This window comes from Chaetodon auriga, chromosome 1 (assembly GCF_051107435.1).
Source record: "Chaetodon auriga isolate fChaAug3 chromosome 1, fChaAug3.hap1, whole genome shotgun sequence".
Lineage (NCBI taxonomy): Eukaryota > Metazoa > Chordata > Actinopteri > Chaetodontiformes > Chaetodontidae > Chaetodon > Chaetodon auriga.
In genome coordinates this window covers 30,584,858-30,602,519 of record NC_135074.1, presented here as the reverse complement: position 1 = coordinate 30,602,519, position 17,662 = coordinate 30,584,858, and the positions used below count along the sequence as shown (strand labels likewise).

Here is a 17,662-nt window from a genome sequence, read left to right as displayed (position 1 = left end):
CCTCCCTGCAGCTGGTTTCACAGGGTGGACCAGTTCTGCCGGGACCTGCATCTGAGACCATGTTACCAGAGGTGGTCTGAGGGCCAGAGGGAAAAAAATAAGAAATTAAAAGGGGCACACAGTGATGCATTTATGGAGAAACAGGTCCAAACCATGGCTAAAATTAAACTTGTTTCATTATACTCAGTGTTAACCATATAACTACCACACCTCTATGATAAAAACACGTTTTAATCATTTAGAGACACATAGAGACCAACTACATGCCAGCATGCAGGGCAGCTGATGGCGCTGCATCGTGTTTTCTCCACTGGGGGGCACCCTAGAGGGCATGTTTCATCTACCATGGGGCATCCAAAAGGGGGAACCTTTTGTCCCTTTTTTCTAACCGAACTGGTGCTGCTTAATGTGAGGATGAACAACAGAAAACTGCTCCAGAAAACCTGAAGGTTCAGGTCCACTATCAGAAAGCCTGAGTCTGCATATTTACACTGTTCTGAAGGCATAACAGAGGCGGGTTTGGGGGGTTTTGTTCGGTCATTTCTTATTTGCTGTTGTCTTACTGAGGACGTGATCAGACTTGTTAGCTATGACACCAAAATCTAGAAGAGGTTTCTCTGAAAGGACAAAGACATGTTATTGTTTATTTCTATTGGCCCAGAAATCGTGTTAAAACTGACTGATTGGTGGGGAGCATTCTGTTTGAGTTCTATTATTATTGTCTCTCTCTCTCTCTCTCTCTCACACACACACACACACACACACACACACACACACACACACACACACACACACACCCTCCATTGTCTGGATGCCAGGCTGATGTGTAACCCCCCTCTCAGCCTTCTATCACTGTAAATTTAGCAACAGAAGCTTCTCAGCTGCTCCTTTCCAAAACCTGAGCCCTCCTCTTCCATCCACAGTATTTCATCCATCTCCTTCTCCAGGGTCAGAGCTGCCCCCCCCCACCTTTTCCACACATAAACATACAACTACACACACACACACCTCACTCTCATCCCACAGCCAATAAGGGCCTGATGAGCTCAAGTATCACTATAACACAAGGACTTATTCTCTGAGCGGAGCCTCCAGATTCTTACAGACCTTCATCTTCATCGCCGGAGGAGCTTCTCTTCCTCTCTGAGGTAAGACGACCACTGACGGGCAGCAGCCCTGAAATATTGTACCAAACAACATGTTTATGACTATTTGTTTCTCTTTTTAAGCCAAAATCAGCTGGTTGTAGATTTTGTTTTTGCTGAACGTGCAGCAGGAGAAAACAGGCTCAGGCGTTATGAAACAGACAGAAAACACATTTTCATCGTCTGTCCTCCAACACTGCAGCTGCAGCCTCAGCAGGGACGTCTGGAGCAGATGCAGACATGTCCTGCTGCATGTCAAACATGTGTACTTTATGTTTGACGTGGTTCTCAGTCCCTCTCCGGAGCAGGAGTCCAGTTTCCAGACACCAGATTGATTTAACAGGATAATAAAAATTTCACTCCATATAATTGAATCATATGCGTTCAAATTACAACGATCTGACATGATGGAGTAAAACTTAAGAGCGCTGGAGAGAAACAGATGAATGTACTTTATTTAACTAATCAAAGGCAAATAAAGTACTATGATGCCAAATATTTAGTCAAACTGGAGCAGTTTGAAGTTCTCAGTTCAGACTGAGGAAGCTGTGAATTACAGCTGGAACTGGATTTTATTTTTTAGGTTTTAGTTTCTGACAAACTATTTTGAAGCCAACAGCATACCTGCAGCATTGGCACTGAATTCTGGCTGTAGACCTGCTGAACTGTCCGGTATGAATGTAATTCCTGAGGACACGGTGTCGGCAGCTTGAAGAGGCTCACAGATGAGCGTTCGATATAAACACCAGCAGCGTCTCAGCTGCACGTAGTGTTTATCTGCACTCTCGTGTCTCAAAGAAACTCTGATTCTTTGTATGTAAAAGCCTGAAAGTACACATTGTTCCTTTGATTCATTTTTTTATTTACTTTTGTTATCTGATTTCGTGTTTTTGGTTTAAAGTTGGCGTATCTTTGTCTTCGTTTCCTGCACCTTCTGGTTTTGTAAATGAGGTTCTGGCCTGTTGTGGGCATGTGTGAACGTCTGCACCTGAAACAAGCACGTTCACAGACTTAAAATCAGGGTTCGGATGCTGAATTTAGATTTTGAGTTTGAACAAATGACTGGCATCTCTTTTTAAAATCCTCATTAAACACAGAGTATGTTGAGAAGATTGTCCTCCTGTAACCACAGAACGGTGAACTTTAAACTGATACGCACTGCCGACGTGGCCGACATTTCTGAGATGCGAGGTTTTGAGATGGTGGTGATGGGTTTGCTGTCAGAAGGAAAACACGTATCCGTCATCCAGCTGCCAGTCTCTCTCCTCTCTCCGGCTCTGACTGATGTGATGGGTCTATAAATTCGCCTCGTATCTCAATCTAAATCTGCCCTCGATTGGCTCAGGATGCGGTCTCACCTGTTTCGTCAGTCTTTCAGTTTTAGTTTCAGAAAGACTCATAAACACTTCTCAGCATTTGGTGTTCTCATACTTAAGAAATGAAGTGGGCATCCACTAAATATACTGAGTGCTGAAGTGTCGGTATGTACCGAGCGAATGCTGGACACACAGAGGTGAGGCCGCTGTCAGCTGTAAGTCGATCAAAGAGCTCGTTTGCTGGAGGAGGATGCTGATTGGCTGTTTGAGTGCAGTGGATCCTCCCGCTGGACCGAGCCGAGGGATTAAAGCAGCTATTTGGACACCGTCGCTCAGCTGATGGGTAGAAATATGATACAGAACTAATCCTCCAAGTCCTCTGCAGCTGTGCTCACTGCAAAGTGTGAAGGAGTCATCCAAAGACACTTTATATATATCAAATATGATCTACAGAATATATGCTGAGCAGAAATCCTCCCACATTGGCTCCAACAGAGCTGCTGCTTTGGACTGAAATGATGCTGGGACTTAAGATGAGCTTCATAGGGCCTGTAGGAACAGTTTGGACACTTCCTGGATACAGGAGTGGAGTTTTCAAGTGTGAAAGGAGGCGTTGAAACTGAGTCACAGTTCAATCACAGTTCAACTCAAATCCAAACGGTTTTCTTGTACTTTCTGCACCAACAGTGAAATACTTGCTCTGCACACAATGCTTGAAGTTGAATACTGTAATAGTTTGAGAGGTTGGCTCACCCAAATTACAAAAAACTCCACTGGTTTCCAATCATGCAACCAGTTTTGGTTTAATGTGTCCGAGAGCTGAGCTGTCCAACTCTGAGATGTCCACTCCAGAACAATGGAGGAGAGTGGGACGCTGTGTCTGACGTCGTTCTCTGTGAGTTCTGAGTGTGAATTTTTCACTCTGCATAGTGCAAACGTGAAAAGAACTTCCTGCTCACAATCTCACAAACCAACATGTTGTATTTTACACACAGTTATTCAGTTATGCAACTCTACACCTGCCAGAATCTTAACTGGCTGCTCACTATAGAGTCCAGTGTGTATTACACAGGGAGCGGTGAATGAGTGAACGACAGGCTCTACTGTGGACACATTTTATTCTAATTATTTTCTAGGAGTAGAAGTTGCTGCTGAATGTTTGAAAAGTAGTTTTTTCAGTGCTGTGAGCAACTAAAATCAAAACGATCTGCATGGTAGGATACCAGAAGAGGCACCAAAAAGGGCAGATTTTGTTTCCTTCAGACAGAGCGAGGCCAGCTGTTTCCAGTCTGTATGCTAAGCTAAGCTAAGCTAAGCTAACCATCTGCTGTCTTAGCTTTATATTTAAGATAGGATAAAACTTAATTGATCCCACGCCGGGGAAATTAAGTCGTTACAGCCAGCAAAGTATTACAAAGCAAAAACAGTCACATAGAAATGTGAGATAAGGAGGATACGGGAAAAAGAATTTAAAAAAACTACGTATATGTGTACGATGTACAGATTTTAAAATTCTAATTGCCATAAAAAATAATTTTGCGATGAAAAAACTACCAATGCCATATGTTGAACTACACTTGAGAAACACTGTTGCATAAAAAGAACATTGAATTACACGAGTCTATGTGCATGTACAATGTGTACAGTTTATAAAAATACCTTTGCGTATGGATAATAAATACAGTGTTTGTGCTGTTGCACAGTTGAAAAATATAAACAACAAATTAAAAATTGCACCAGATGTGATGATAATGTGAGCATACATTAGCGTAGATAACGGTACAGCACAGCCATGAGAGCTCCTCACCTCACTGAATCTGATGTTTCTGTAGGGTTTGAGTACACGGTCTTGCCAAAGAAAGAAGTTTCCAGTTTTAAAGGTGTAAACTGCAGCGGGGTAATTGCGGTATTTCGGCAGCAGGACTGACGTCTCTGTGGGGATCAAACCCTGAGCCTTTTCATGTCCACACCGTGTCTCTGCTGCCGTTCAAGCCTGTCAGCTCATCAGGCTCTTTGTCTTTTCTCTCAGGTGTGAAGTCTGCTGTCACCATGTCTGACACTGAGGAAGTGTAAGCAAATCCCACACTGTCAATAACAACTTTATTAAAACAAAGTGACGCACAGAGGCCAGCTGGGATTTCATGACTGACTGATTTTTCTTCTCTTTCATATTTCAGGGATCAGCTCGAGGGTAAGTGACATCCACTCGGTTTGGTTTACTTCATATGTGAATCATTTCTATATAACAACAGAGCAGATTGGAGGTTTGATCTGACCAGTTTGCTTCCTTTCTTCTTTAAGTTGAGCCGTCCTTAACTGGTGATTTTGATAAAGTTTCGTGTCTTTCTACTTCTATCAAACATTATTATTTAATTATGTTTTAATAATGATAGGAAATATGTCTCAAACGCACTGTGAACACATGTTTTGTTACCCTATATTTTGTATACCATCTATGTATATTTGGTAATATGGCTGCTTAGACAATATTTTCTATAATCATAATGAAATGACACCAGTTTGTTTCTGCTGTCCCGCTTTATGCCTTCTTTTTCCCAAAAACTGAAGACGAGGAAGGTAAAGACGACTGAATCGACTCGACGTCAGACTTTCCTCCTCCACTGTACTAATTTGTCAGCTGCCTGATTTCACCCTGAATTTGAAATGTTTGACGCCGACACCTGCTCGTCATTCAGGGCGGACTGACTCCTGACACGGTTCATTTGGGTCGCAGCAGGATTTCCTTAATGCAAAGTGGAACGTGGTTTAACGGGTGATGAACGTTAAACAGATCAGCGTCATCCCTTAATTTACCCTCAGTTTGATTTAAAACAGCTTTGTCGATTTCTCATAGTATCATTAAATGCCTTTTTAAGCATATAAGTTGGATGTTTATTGACAGGTAGAAGCTAACTAGCAGCCAGCTGTCGGTCAAACACTTCCAAGTTAAGGGTGACTTTTTCTGACAGAGTGATGTTTCGAGTCACACGGTTGAGAAAATAATGTAATCGAGCGTCTCGGCTCTCTACATTTATTTTCTTGGCATGTGACATGTTTACACGGTCATCTGTTACTGTCACATCAATGCAGCTCATTGGCCTCGTTCACACAACAGACATATTTGTAACAGTGGAGCTGAAAACTAGCTGGATGACTCGTAAAACTTATCGAACTTAATGTATGAAAGGTTCGCTAACTGATGCAGAAAACACAACGGACTCAATCAAACTGGCGGCAAACTGAGAAAAATGTCACAATATATACATATAATACAATCACAATACATTTAGCAGCTAGCTAATAAGCTGTAATAAGCTGTATTCAGTCACTACTAGCTAGCTAGCTAACACCCGCTAGCTAACGCAGTCAAATCTTATTGAGGGTTTCAATCACTGGTCTTTCTATACATTAAAAGTTAAACGTGCTCCTGGATTTACGACGTACTTTAAGATCAATTAGCATCTCCTGTTAGCATTTAAACCCTTTGTGATTTTAACACTTGTTAGCATTCAAAAAACTAAGCTAGCTTCCAGCTCCCAAACGTTTTACTTATGTCAAATGTTTTCTCCCATAATGCAACTTCTAACGTAATTTTTCTAACTTTGTAGTTGAAAAGATGAATTTAGATGAAAGAACACATGTAAACGATATGAGACAGTGTTTTTTTAATGTCCACATCAAGTGCAGAACTCAACACAGACTGCTGCTAAATAAAGTTAGCAGGCTAACAAATCGTTTATTAATGTCAGCATAATTTTAAATGAGGTTTTATACTTATAGTTAACTTATTTTTGGCTCTAAGGGACAAATATATTAAAGTGAAATAGGATACTAATATCAAAGTGACCGAGAGGCTTCTGTCAATATTCTTCATGTTTGTATCGAGAAGCATTTTGCCAACGGAATCAGGTTTTCTGTGTCATGGATGTCACATGTTATAGATTATTCCTTTATATAATCATACAAAAAGTACCATATATCATTGTTTACCTCACTGACATGTTTGTCGCAGAGGATGTTCAGTTTCTGGAAAAGTGCCTCTGCACTAATGTCACACTGTCTGTCACTTCTAAATAAATACATATATAATAATTTTTGACCCTCGTTAAGTTCTGTAAATAATAGGTGATAGAGTTATTAGAGTAAGGGAGGTTACCTCACAACGTTTCCCTACGATCTCCAGGATCTTGAGATAAAAATAGCCTCTCTGGCCGCTCCAGGCTTCCTTTGTTTCAAATGGGTTCCAGCTAGTTTTCCAGCTCGACAGTTCAACATGGCTTCTGTGTGAAAGGTCAAGCGACTTTGTCTCATCATCATGTGTTTCTCTCTCTCCAGCAGCTCTGTCCCTCGCTCACCCATCCATCCTCTCTGTTACTAAAGTAATCTCTCACTTTTGGTTTCTAATGGCTCTGTCATGTCTGTGGTCTTCATTAACGGCCTTCTCCGACACCCTCTTCCCGGCGGTTTGGTGCATGCTGCGTGCCCGTAGCCCAGGAGGAGGTAGTAGAAGTAGAAGTAGCCCCTGAGGCGGAGGCCCAGGTAGAAGCAGAGCCAGAGGTAGAGCCTGAACCAGAACCAGAGCCAGAGCCACAGGAGGTGGTGCAGCAGGTGGTTCATGAGGAGGAAGGTACGTGGCATGGGCAGTCCGTTCACCCTTCTCCTGCAGGACACTCAGCACTCCATAGGATAGACCGTCCATGCTGCCAAACATATCTGCCTGACAAGTCAAACTGCTCAGTCTTAAAGGACGATCTGAGTTGTTGCTCATCTTTTACGTCCCTCCTGTGTTTATTCTGTTTTACCTTTTAAAGGAAAGCTTTGCAGCTGCACTTCTGGTTTCCATAATTCGTCTTCTCCAAAATAAATATTCAGAGCAAAGCATTCTTTATGTTACGCTCTTACTCAGGACTCAGGACTCCACCGACAGTCAAAAGATAAGAAGCTAGATTACAGTTACAGAGTTTTAATAGATTTTAAGTAGATGTAAACTTAAAATTAAGTAAACGAAACCTCCACTTTATTTGTGAATGTGGTCCAATGGCAGCATGTTAAGCTCTAAAGCAGCAGTATGTTGTTAATGAAGTGTCAAGCTTCAGACTGGCAGGAGTCGATTGTCTTGTCAGGATTGATATTTTTGCCGTTCACTAATCGAGCTCCCCCTCAGCCTCGCTTTAGCCCTCTCCACTGGAGTTACCTCCTCTTCATAACTGCCCACAAAGTGACGTCAATTGTGAGTTAAATCACTGTAATCATGTTCAGCTAAATTCACCTGCACATCTCCTCCAAGCGTGAACATACAATGCAGCTGATTAAGCCAACTTCATGGTTCAGAGTTACATTAACCCCAGAGGTGGAATGTAACTAAGTACATTTACTCAAGTACTAAGTACAGTTTTGACACACTCGTTCTTTACTTGAGTATTTCCATTTTCTGCTTCTTACTCATCACATTTTAGAGCAAAATATTTTACTTTTTACTCCACTACATTTATTTGATATTCATATACTTTTATGACGTGATGCAGTACCCAGTGGTACACAAAGTTCTTACATGATTTCGTTACTGATAAAAACACAAAGACATAATATTCTGGAACAACTTTGAAAGTACATATTCTTCAATACAGTTCTCTGCTGACACTTCTGTACTTAACATAACATTTCGAAGGACTTTTACTTGCAACAGAGTATTTTTAGATGATGGTATTTCTATTTATACCTCAGTAAAGGATCTGAGTACGTCTTCCACCACTGGTTAACTCTACAGTGATCATGTAATTATCAGAGAAACCAAAGTTCACCCTTTCACACCAAATCAGTGAAGTTAGACATGTTAAAAAAAAAAGGTCAAGGCTGCAAAGTTCAACCAACCTCAGTTACACTCACTGCTGGGGTTTGTGTTTGAGCAGGAGACCATTGTCGTCGTCATCATCATCATCATGGCTGTACTGTAAAGACAGGTGTAGCACTGGCATCACGGCCTGGGAAATCATGGAGATGAGAGTTAATGCTCCAGTCCTAGATGTAGAAAAAAGCAGCTTTTTCCACACTCACCTGTTGATCCATCCAATCCCACAAACATTCATCATAGTCTGGCTTTTCAAAAAGGTTTTAGAGGCTCTTTTTTGGATTTCCCTGTTAGCATTATGATCTCTGGATTGAGAAGCCAGTCGCATCCCAACCTTCTGGTCCAGAGACTGGTGAATATTCATAGTCGGCCAGTAGATAATTCCTTATAATTTGTTCAACTCCTGTTTGTTTGGAGCCACGTCCTGGTCAAAGTTTCTCCATGACAAACGATTCGATCCATAGTGAGGATACTCATGATCTCCAGAGAACACATCCTAATATTTTTAGTATCCTTATTACACCATGGACCATCAAGCCATGTCTCACTCCCCCAGAGTCTCTTGATCTAGTTGGTGCGTTACCATGAGCTATCTGCAGCGCACATACACGTCTCCAACATGATAAACCTTTCAATTTATTAATTCCACTGTTTTCCCTCTTGCGCCACATTCAAAACAAATTTTACTGCTGAAGAAAAACAGAAAAATCATCAACTTGTTCATCATTCAATGTCATTAACACTGCAGCCTCTAGTGGGGCAACACACACCTGCAGAGCAGAACACATCCAAACACCTGTACCCATTGTTTTCTATGTAAGCACGCACACCTGTGCATCAACGCTGGGATATTGTCTTTGTCCAGCGTCAATGCGTGTCAACTCCCGTTTTAGCACATTCGGCATGACGAGGCCTGTGTGTTGCGCTTTAGTGTTGTTCTCAAGAAGAACGCTAAAGTGTCTTTTGGTGTCTTCAGGCTCCAAAGAACCCCATGAACCCCTGTTTTTTAGAGTGCAAACATCTGAGCTTGTCCACAGTTATCACCATCAGTGTTAGATGACACAGTCCAAACATTTTGTCCTGTTTCCAGCATTATTGTGTGCTTTGAATATGAGCTGTGCATATAAACGTTTAAAGGAGAAGAAGAAAATCAGCTGCTTTTACATGAATCAACTACCCCGTTTCATCCGACGCCTTCCATCCACGTTTATGTCTCATTTTGTTGGTGATGATTATTGCCAATGTTTGCATTTTGGCAAACTCATGTGTCAGTCTTGAAGGCTGTAGAGGAGAGGATGATGGGTAATTTCAGTCATGTAAAAGCTGTTTCTTTGCCTCCCTTCAGTCCATGTTGAGCTTTTTTCTTTCTGTGTGTAGATGAAGCATTTCCATTGGGGTGTCTTCACTTTTAAAGTTTGTTCAAATGTTTTTATGACCAGAGCAAAGTGTTTCACACAGATGGAGCCACTGCAGAAGTCCCAGGCTTCACCCGACACTCGCTGAACTAATGCTTTGAGTTCGCTGCTTCAGTATCGCGTTAGGAAAATCAAGTTTGCGCTGTTTCATGAACAGTTGACTAATGATTCTCCAATCAGAGAAAACAAATTAAACAAGGGAAAAATTATTAAATACACATTGTAGTGTGTATTTCTTTTTTAAGAATGCATCTACCACATTACATGAAAAACATGGGAAAAAGATAAGCCTTTTGCCTTTAAAAATAACTGAATGAAGTACTTCCATCTTTGCTAATTAAACAATGAAAAACACTTCAATCATTAAAGGCAAATTCATTGTTCTTTTAACATGTTTTACATTTAATGATGGCACAATAAATGCATAAATGAAAAGAAATTAATACCACAATGCGTATTTGATCTCACATTTCTTTCCTTGTTTATTTTCATTTAGTCGTTGTTAATCTTCCATATTCGACAGTGCAAAAGAGCCTAAAACAAACCAAATGAAACCTGATTTACGGATCTGTAACAGCAGCTCAGCGCTGAAGTCATTTCTTTTTCTCACAAACTGTTGAAGGTCTAATCTTCTTTGAGCTGCCAAGGTAAAACAAAACAGGTCAACCAGGTTCCATTATCAGCGAAAAGGGCAAAGAAGAAGACGAAAATGACGACGGCATGCAAAGGCAATTATGCTGTACTCTCCGTTAATATCGGTTCCTGCCATTTTATTGGCTATTTCATCTGTAAAATGCTGCCCTTGTGACATAAATGCTGTTTTTTCAGTCCCGCCGAAACCTTTCACGTGACGTTTATGATGCGTGTCACTTCCTGTACATGCACATTGTGATCAGAGGGAAAGAAATGCGATTAAGGTGCATACATGCCTTCATAATGCGAGTAACATCGCAGTACTCCAGGTATCTTAATGCGATTAAGCTTCAACTGATTATGAGCTTAATTGCATTAACATAATCGAAGCATGGCGTTTACATGGGATCTACCAAACTCACATTAAGGTCTTCATCGAATTATAATCGCATAATTAGAGTCCATGTAAACATAGCCATCAACAGGTATAACAGTGAGATGACACCTCCATCTTTGATATTCAAACAGGACAGTAATTAGAAGAGTCACAAACATAAATCCTTTAGGCGTCGTTATAACTACGGCTGCCATCTCTCTGTGAGGACAGAGTCAGTTCAATGCACGACACGACCTGGAACTTCTGCAGCGGCTGCCACTGCCTGTCGATTAAGACCACGAACACCCCCAGTTTGGTAAATGTGCTTCGTAAGCTGTGCATAAAGAGGACAGGATCAGGCTGCCCAGTCCGACCACTAATGATTTCTGTTCTGCTCTTGCTTTGGACGCTTGCTGCATGCAGAGGCCTATGAAGAGGAAGGTATGTTGATTTGCATTCTTCTCTGTTCTTCTGTGTCCCTGGAAGTCTTCCACACATGAATAATTCACACTGTGTGCACTTGTTTGTTTCACCGATCTTCCTCGAGGGAAAGGTAGAATTGATCCGTTCGCTTTAGCCTCGTCGTCAGCCGCCAGAGGTGACGAGGATGCAGAAATGCTGAGTCATGGTTACGGGCCCCACTGCTCATCTCTGCTTCTTCTCTTTTTTGCATGAATGTGTCCTGCCAGAGGACGAGGGAGATCAAGATGGTAGTTTGTATTTCCTGCTGAGCCCCTGTTGCTTTGCCTGCGTTTTCCTCCCCGTGTTGTGTCTCTTTTAGTGTGAGGGTCCCATAAAAAAGTAAAAAGCTAATCACAAACTTGGTTATTTGTTCCTGTTGAAATCCCAGTTGTGTTTATTACCATGCACATCAATTAACAGTAATTACACTGTGAACCTCCCTGTTGTGAAAAGCGTGCAATGAAGTATGTTCAGAAAATTAAACTCTTAAATAGTTTATGTGGTGATTTTACGGCACACGGTGTACTTATCCTGATTGGTCAAATGTCTAGGATTATATTGGTTTGATTTACACACTAATGCACAACAAATTAACACTGTGAAACAGAAAAATCTGGTAACACTGTGTACTCACAGCACTGAAAACAGAGGCTAACACACGATCTGGGCCACTGATTATGAAAAGTGTTGCTACATTGAGACTCACTCAAATGACTCTGAACTAGCGGAGGTGTGAAACAACTTCAGATGTAACTCAGCTTGTGGACACGGATCCCCCAAATTAACCAGCAGTCTTTTAGTCTCTGTCTGCCTCCATGTCGGCCTTTCTAACAGTCTGATCTCTCTTTCCTCCCCCTGTCGCTGGTTTGATGCCGAAAAACCAGAAGAGAAGCCAAAGTTCAAGTGAGTTCAGTTATTATCTCATCCATCATCCCAGGTCATGAACGAGTACACTTTACTGTGTTAGAAATATAATTCAAGTGTGGAAAACTAACTAAAAGTACACCTTTACTGCCTGTGCTTAATTTAAAACACTGGTTCTCAACTGGTCTGGCTTTGGGACCCACCATCAACTCTTCATGACAAGCGACACAAATACTCCGCTGCGTAAAAAATCCCCTTCAAAATAAAAGCACAGGATTTCCTTAAGTTAAAAGTTTGTAAAAAGTTGTGCCAATTTAGAATATTTATACTTAAAGTATACTCAAGTGTTACTCAAGGACTACCTGAGTACACTTAAGTATACTTGAAGGTGACAAAAAGGGTCCTAAAAAGTATAATTTATGTCTAATATTTCTTCACCTGGGATGTTTTCAGATCGGTAACATGTTGAAGTTACGTGTTGTTATAACTTGAACTTTATTTCCTGCAACAGACCGACTGCTCCGAAGATCCCTGATGGCGAAAAAGTGGACTTTGACGTAAGTCGACTTGTTTTTGTTTACTGACGTTTATTCAGGTGAAGATGAATGAATGTGGAGGCCTTGTCCTCATTCTCCCTGATTGCCATGTAACGGTACACACTTGACCTCTGACCCAGCTTCCATACGGGCAGTTAAGACAGAATCCTGAAACTTGCTCCTCACTCTAAATAAAATGTGGGTATTGTACGTTTCTGTACACCACAGATTTAATTTATGTTTGTACGTTTCAGACGTATCATATCAACATTTCCACAGTAGGTAGGCGATGATGGGATGAGACAAAGCAGGTACTGAATGAAAAAGCAGGTACTGAATTCAGCACATTTTCCAGCCATGTTCGTAGCGATTAAAGCGGGTATCTTAAGGCAAAATATGATCTTTTTCGAACCCTCACCAAGTGATTTTTGTGCTTTTTTGTGGCGCTTTTCTAGTCTGACGACCACTCAAAGTCTGCATTCACCCATTCACTCACACATTTGTACAGCGACTAAGCCACCTGCTCATTATGAGCGGACCCATTCACACAGACATTCACACACTGATGGCACAGCATGGGGGCAAGTCGGGGTTCAGTATCTTGCCCAAGGATACTTCGGCATGTAGGCTGCCGAGACCGGAAATCGAACCGCCGACCTCCCGACAGGTGGACGCGGTACCGCTTCACCTCTGCCCGAAGTCACAACAAAAAATTGAAAACTGAACGAAGAGGAATGTAAAGTTTAAACACAAAGAAAGGCTAAACTTCCATATATCCATAGTTTGCTGATATGTACAATCCCAACATTTATTCTCGTCCTCATGCAAACGTCCTCCCACAGGCAAGACAATCATTTTAAGACAGCAGAATTTATTCATCAATTCCTATATTATTAGCGAGAAAAGCGGAGATAAACTCTTCACTGAGAGAATGACAAACCCGACACGAGCAGGATCTTTCCCGAACATTAACGAAGTGCTGCCAGTGTGTTCAGACGGCCCGCCCGCAAACCGCAGCGTTCACGTTAGAAAGATAAGATTCTCCTCAATCAAATCATGTAAACTACTTCAAGACACATTCACAACAGATGACTCTATAAACGCCAACAATAGACAAAAAACACGTTTTTTAAATTGAGGCACCATTGAGGTAACTCACCAATTATGTCTCTGATCCACAGATTGATAAAACTCCATAAAAACGGTCTGGAAACATCAGTGAAGGTCCAGAAGATCCACTGCAGTAAAAATAATTAGTCCAAAACATGATAATAATCCACAGAAAGACGTTTTCTCCTTTCAAATCCGCAGGTGTGCTCGTTGTCCGTTTGTCTTTAGTGTTATAACATTACAGTTTTCAAAACATGCCCAGACGGGCGCCATCTTGTCTCAGTTACTCAAATGACCAATCACAGTCTGAGTTAAACAGAAGGCCCTCCTTCTCTCCATTTTTAAATATTGAACCAATCACACTCGAGTTTGTAGATGACTGATGCTTCAAATAGCCAATGAAATTCTAAACACATGACTAAGCTACTTTAGTGGTAATTTACAGCTCTGGACAACTCAGATCAAGGATTTCAGTGCAAATTATACACAGTTTGAAGTGATAATTATAGTAAATGGCTTACAATATAAAGATAGAACCGCAAAGTACAGGTCAAAATACCTTAAATATCAATATAGGTGGCCAAAATTTTTATTTCATAAATATAAGAATAGATATTAATGTAGATAAATATATAGTAAATTTCCTTCCTTTGGAGAACGCATAAGTTTACCATGAGAGAAAACATGAAAATATTAAGTTTCAGTGGTATTGTTATCAGTTTTTATTGAAATTGGACTAGGGTAAGGCCTCATGCTGTAGTCCAGTTGTTGTTGTGTAAGTCCCAGATATCCCAAACATGCAAAAATATTAATGCTCGAGGAAAAAAAAAAAAAAAAAAAAACACTTTATGGTGAGTAATGAATAATGAATGGAATGAATGCAAGATTGCCTATTTTGATGGAAAACAAATTTAATATGTTGTCAGTAAATATAAGTTCAGTTTTAATATTTTGATGACTTCCAAGAGCACTTTCAGAGCCCAAGTTTGGGTTTGGAGCCGGAAACCTCCTTCCTGTCGGCTAGTAACTGCTGTCTTCTGTCTGTCTCCTGCAGGATATCCAGAAGAAACGTCAGAACAAAGACCTGATTGAGCTGCAGTCGCTGATTGACGCTCACTTTGAGTGCAGGAAGAAGGAGGAAGAGGAGCTCATTGCTCTCAAAGAAAGAATCGTGAGATTTTTACCCAAATAAAAAATATACTGTACATTACACGAGGAAGCGCTTTCATGATCAGGTTCGTTTTGAAGATACATGGGAATTAGATCTGCAGGCAGGAAGCACTGAAGCATTTGCTTTGCAGGAGAAGCGTCGAGCTGAGCGAGCCGAGCAGCAGAGGATTCGTGCTGAAAAGGACAAAGAGCGGCAGGCCAGGCGGGAGGTATGCAGCTTCTTCTTCTACTGAACCATCACAGTCAGTCAGTTCAGTCACAATGGATTCGCCGTCACAGATAAGCATCAGTGAGAGCTTCTGACAGGCAGCATCACAGTGAACGCTCGTTTGTAAGACCGAGCAGTGATGTCACAGTGGACCGACCACGCCCACAGTACATTTCACTGCAACAAGTCGAAGCAGCCCTTTAAACTTTTAAAATTCATTTCCTAGGCCGAACGTCAGAGAAAGGAGGACGCCGACGCCCACAGGAAGGCTGAGGATGAAGCCAAGAAGAAGATAGCGCTGAGCAACATGGGATCGGGATACAGCGGCATCCTGCAGAGGGTAGTTTCTTTTAGCTCATTTCATTTATTTTTCTTTTTTGTTGTGATTTTTTTGCTTCAGTCATGTTCAGAACGGGCAGCAGCATACTCTTTAACTGGCTGGGCTTTTCTAGGCTGAGCAGAAGAGGGGCAAGAGGCAGACTGAAAGAGAAAAGAAGAAGAAGATTATGGCGGAAAGATGCAAACCCCTGAACATTGACAATTTCAGCGAGGACAAACTGAGGTAGCCCACAGCGATGACACCATGGAGAGCATTTGTTGTCGTTTTCTGCGGCACAATCATAATTTAAAATGCATGAGGAGCAGATAATATATCACTTAACAACACAATATCTCACTACACACGGGCACTTTTGGAAGTTTTCTTCACAAAACAGCTTCCTGATAACCACAACATCTGTCACTATAAACCAGACGCTCCTTATAACTCCAGAACTGCCTGAAAATCATCACGTTTTTAAGTTTCCTTCAGTTTCAAAGTAATCCAGTGATATTTGTCTGGACATCCATGTGTACAGTGCAAACAGGAGCTGCTAATAGCTAATTCGGCATATTTTTAAAAGTGACAATTTGCCAAAATGTCAATAAATTTAAGCAAAAATAAAACAGGCTTCAAGTTGTCGCCCTTAGTGTAACTCACTGAATCACACAAAAACACATTTAAAGGTTAAAATGAGCGGATTTTTCTGATCGCCCTCAGACTCATTCCTCAGGGAGCGACATGTTGTGTCCGCCTGCTTTACACGATTGTTCACTGAGTGTTTGGCTCCTGGTTTGTGTTTGTCAGGGAAAAGGCGAAGGAGCTTTGGGAGTGGCTGCACAACCTGGAGGCAATTAAATACGACCACTGCGAGAAGCTCAAGAGACAAAGATACGAGGTCAGTGAGGAAACTATGGAGGTTCAAATCCCACCTCTTCTTAACTGAGTGGATTTCTCATTGTCCAATTAGACACATCTTCCTCCTCCCTCATCACATCCACATTCTCCTCTGGTTAAATAGTCCAGGACAGGTCACACCCAGGTTTAAGGAAACAGGAGATTTGGGCCTGAAATACTGGAGATACTGTGGTATTTTAATGTGGAAGAAGCTGCATTTTACAGCTTTAAAGAGAGAACGTGAAGGTCCTGAACATGTTCATGTGAGATACCTTCAGGCTCATCTGTTTGTCCTCCAGGTGATCTCCCTCAGAAACCGCATCGATGAGCTGCAGAAACAGTAAGTAACACATCAAACACAGTGATAAAAACAGCAACAAAAAAAAAAAATATTATTGAATTATTATTAGTGATTCATTAATGTGTTCATCACTTTAATCATGTAATTAAAGTGCAATTAAAGTACAATAACTCAAAATTATGCTCAAGTATAGTAATTGTATTTCTTGTATTGTCGCTGTGATTAAATCCTAATAATATCTGAGCATAGGTGAGTTCACCTGGTCAGTCACATGATTTCATTTTTAATTAAAGAACTAGAATTTATACCATTAATATTTTGTCAAATTTTCACATTAAGTTCGTGTTTCTGACCAATTGGCCTGTGTAAACACTAGAGGGCGCTGTAGCTCACAGAGCTCTGTCCCAGCAGTTGGTTTGTGTCGCTGCAGTAAACACGTTTCTCCATGATAATAATCAAAGCGTCACGAAGCGTCACTGCACAGATGTGATTCTGTCGTCGCTCTTTGCGCTTTGCAGCAGCAAGAAAGGAGCCGCGTCCCGCCGCAGGAAGTGAGCGGCTCCTGAGCGACGGTCAGCCGGACCGGAGGCGCGTCCCCTCGGCCCCTGCAGCGGCTCAGAGCCCGCAGACACCCGCAGCTCCGGAACGAAGGCGCCTGCTGGCAACAGTCTTACCGCCTGTTCTGCTCCAGCGAAACACTTTTCTGGATGATTTTAGCTCCAATAAAGAAATTTTAAGTCACCGCGTATGTTTTGAACAAAAAGATAATAAAAAGGCTGATTTATCACCCATCCAGTCTGCATGTCTAAGTCTGTATCCATCAATCGATCCGTTTGATCGATCTGATTGATTTGCTGTGTGAATGAACAGAAGGTGAACAGAACACAAAACACTGAGGAGTTCAGCGTCAGAAATGATTAAATTCACTGTTTTGACTGTTTAACAAACCTGCATAAATATGAAAAAATCACTCAGCTGAAGATCATCAGTCAGTTTAGATGTTTTTATAACATAATATTTGTATTCTATCATAATAATTAGTATGATTATTGATTATTGTTG

The 17,662-nt window shown here is 41.3% G+C and overlaps 1 protein-coding gene across 2 annotated transcripts; it reads left to right on the top strand.

Moving 5' to 3' along the window:
* The first annotated feature begins 1,045 nt into the window (after positions 1–1,045).
* LOC143322812 (troponin T, fast skeletal muscle isoforms-like) lies at positions 1,046–17,380 on the top strand. 2 transcript variants are annotated; one of them, XM_076734190.1, is made up of 15 exons: positions 1,046–1,148; positions 4,491–4,530; positions 4,639–4,652; positions 6,951–7,088; positions 11,157–11,174; positions 11,423–11,443; positions 12,080–12,098; positions 12,571–12,616; positions 14,760–14,876; positions 15,007–15,084; positions 15,310–15,423; positions 15,536–15,645; positions 16,210–16,300; positions 16,599–16,639; positions 17,119–17,380. In XM_076734190.1, the coding sequence occupies exons 2-15, from the start codon at positions 4,511–4,513 to the stop codon at positions 17,153–17,155; spliced, it is 864 nt and encodes a 287-aa protein (XP_076590305.1). In that variant the 5' UTR covers positions 1,046–1,148; positions 4,491–4,510; the 3' UTR covers positions 17,156–17,380. The 2 variants fall into 2 exon arrangements, with proteins under 2 accessions (XP_076590305.1, XP_076590306.1); XM_076734191.1 differs by lacking the exon at positions 11,423–11,443.
* The last annotated feature ends 282 nt before the right edge of the window (positions 17,381–17,662 follow it).

Excerpts from the sequence above, each read along its gene's own strand:
- LOC143322812 (XM_076734190.1), top strand. The coding sequence starts at position 4,511 with ATGTCTGACACTGAGGAAGT. Across the intron at positions 15,424-15,535 it reads ACAGCGGCATCCTGCAGAGG|GCTGAGCAGAAGAGGGGCAA; the intron begins GTAGTTTCTTTT and ends GGGCTTTTCTAG. Across the intron at positions 16,301-16,598 it reads TCAAGAGACAAAGATACGAG|GTGATCTCCCTCAGAAACCG; the intron begins GTCAGTGAGGAA and ends TTTGTCCTCCAG.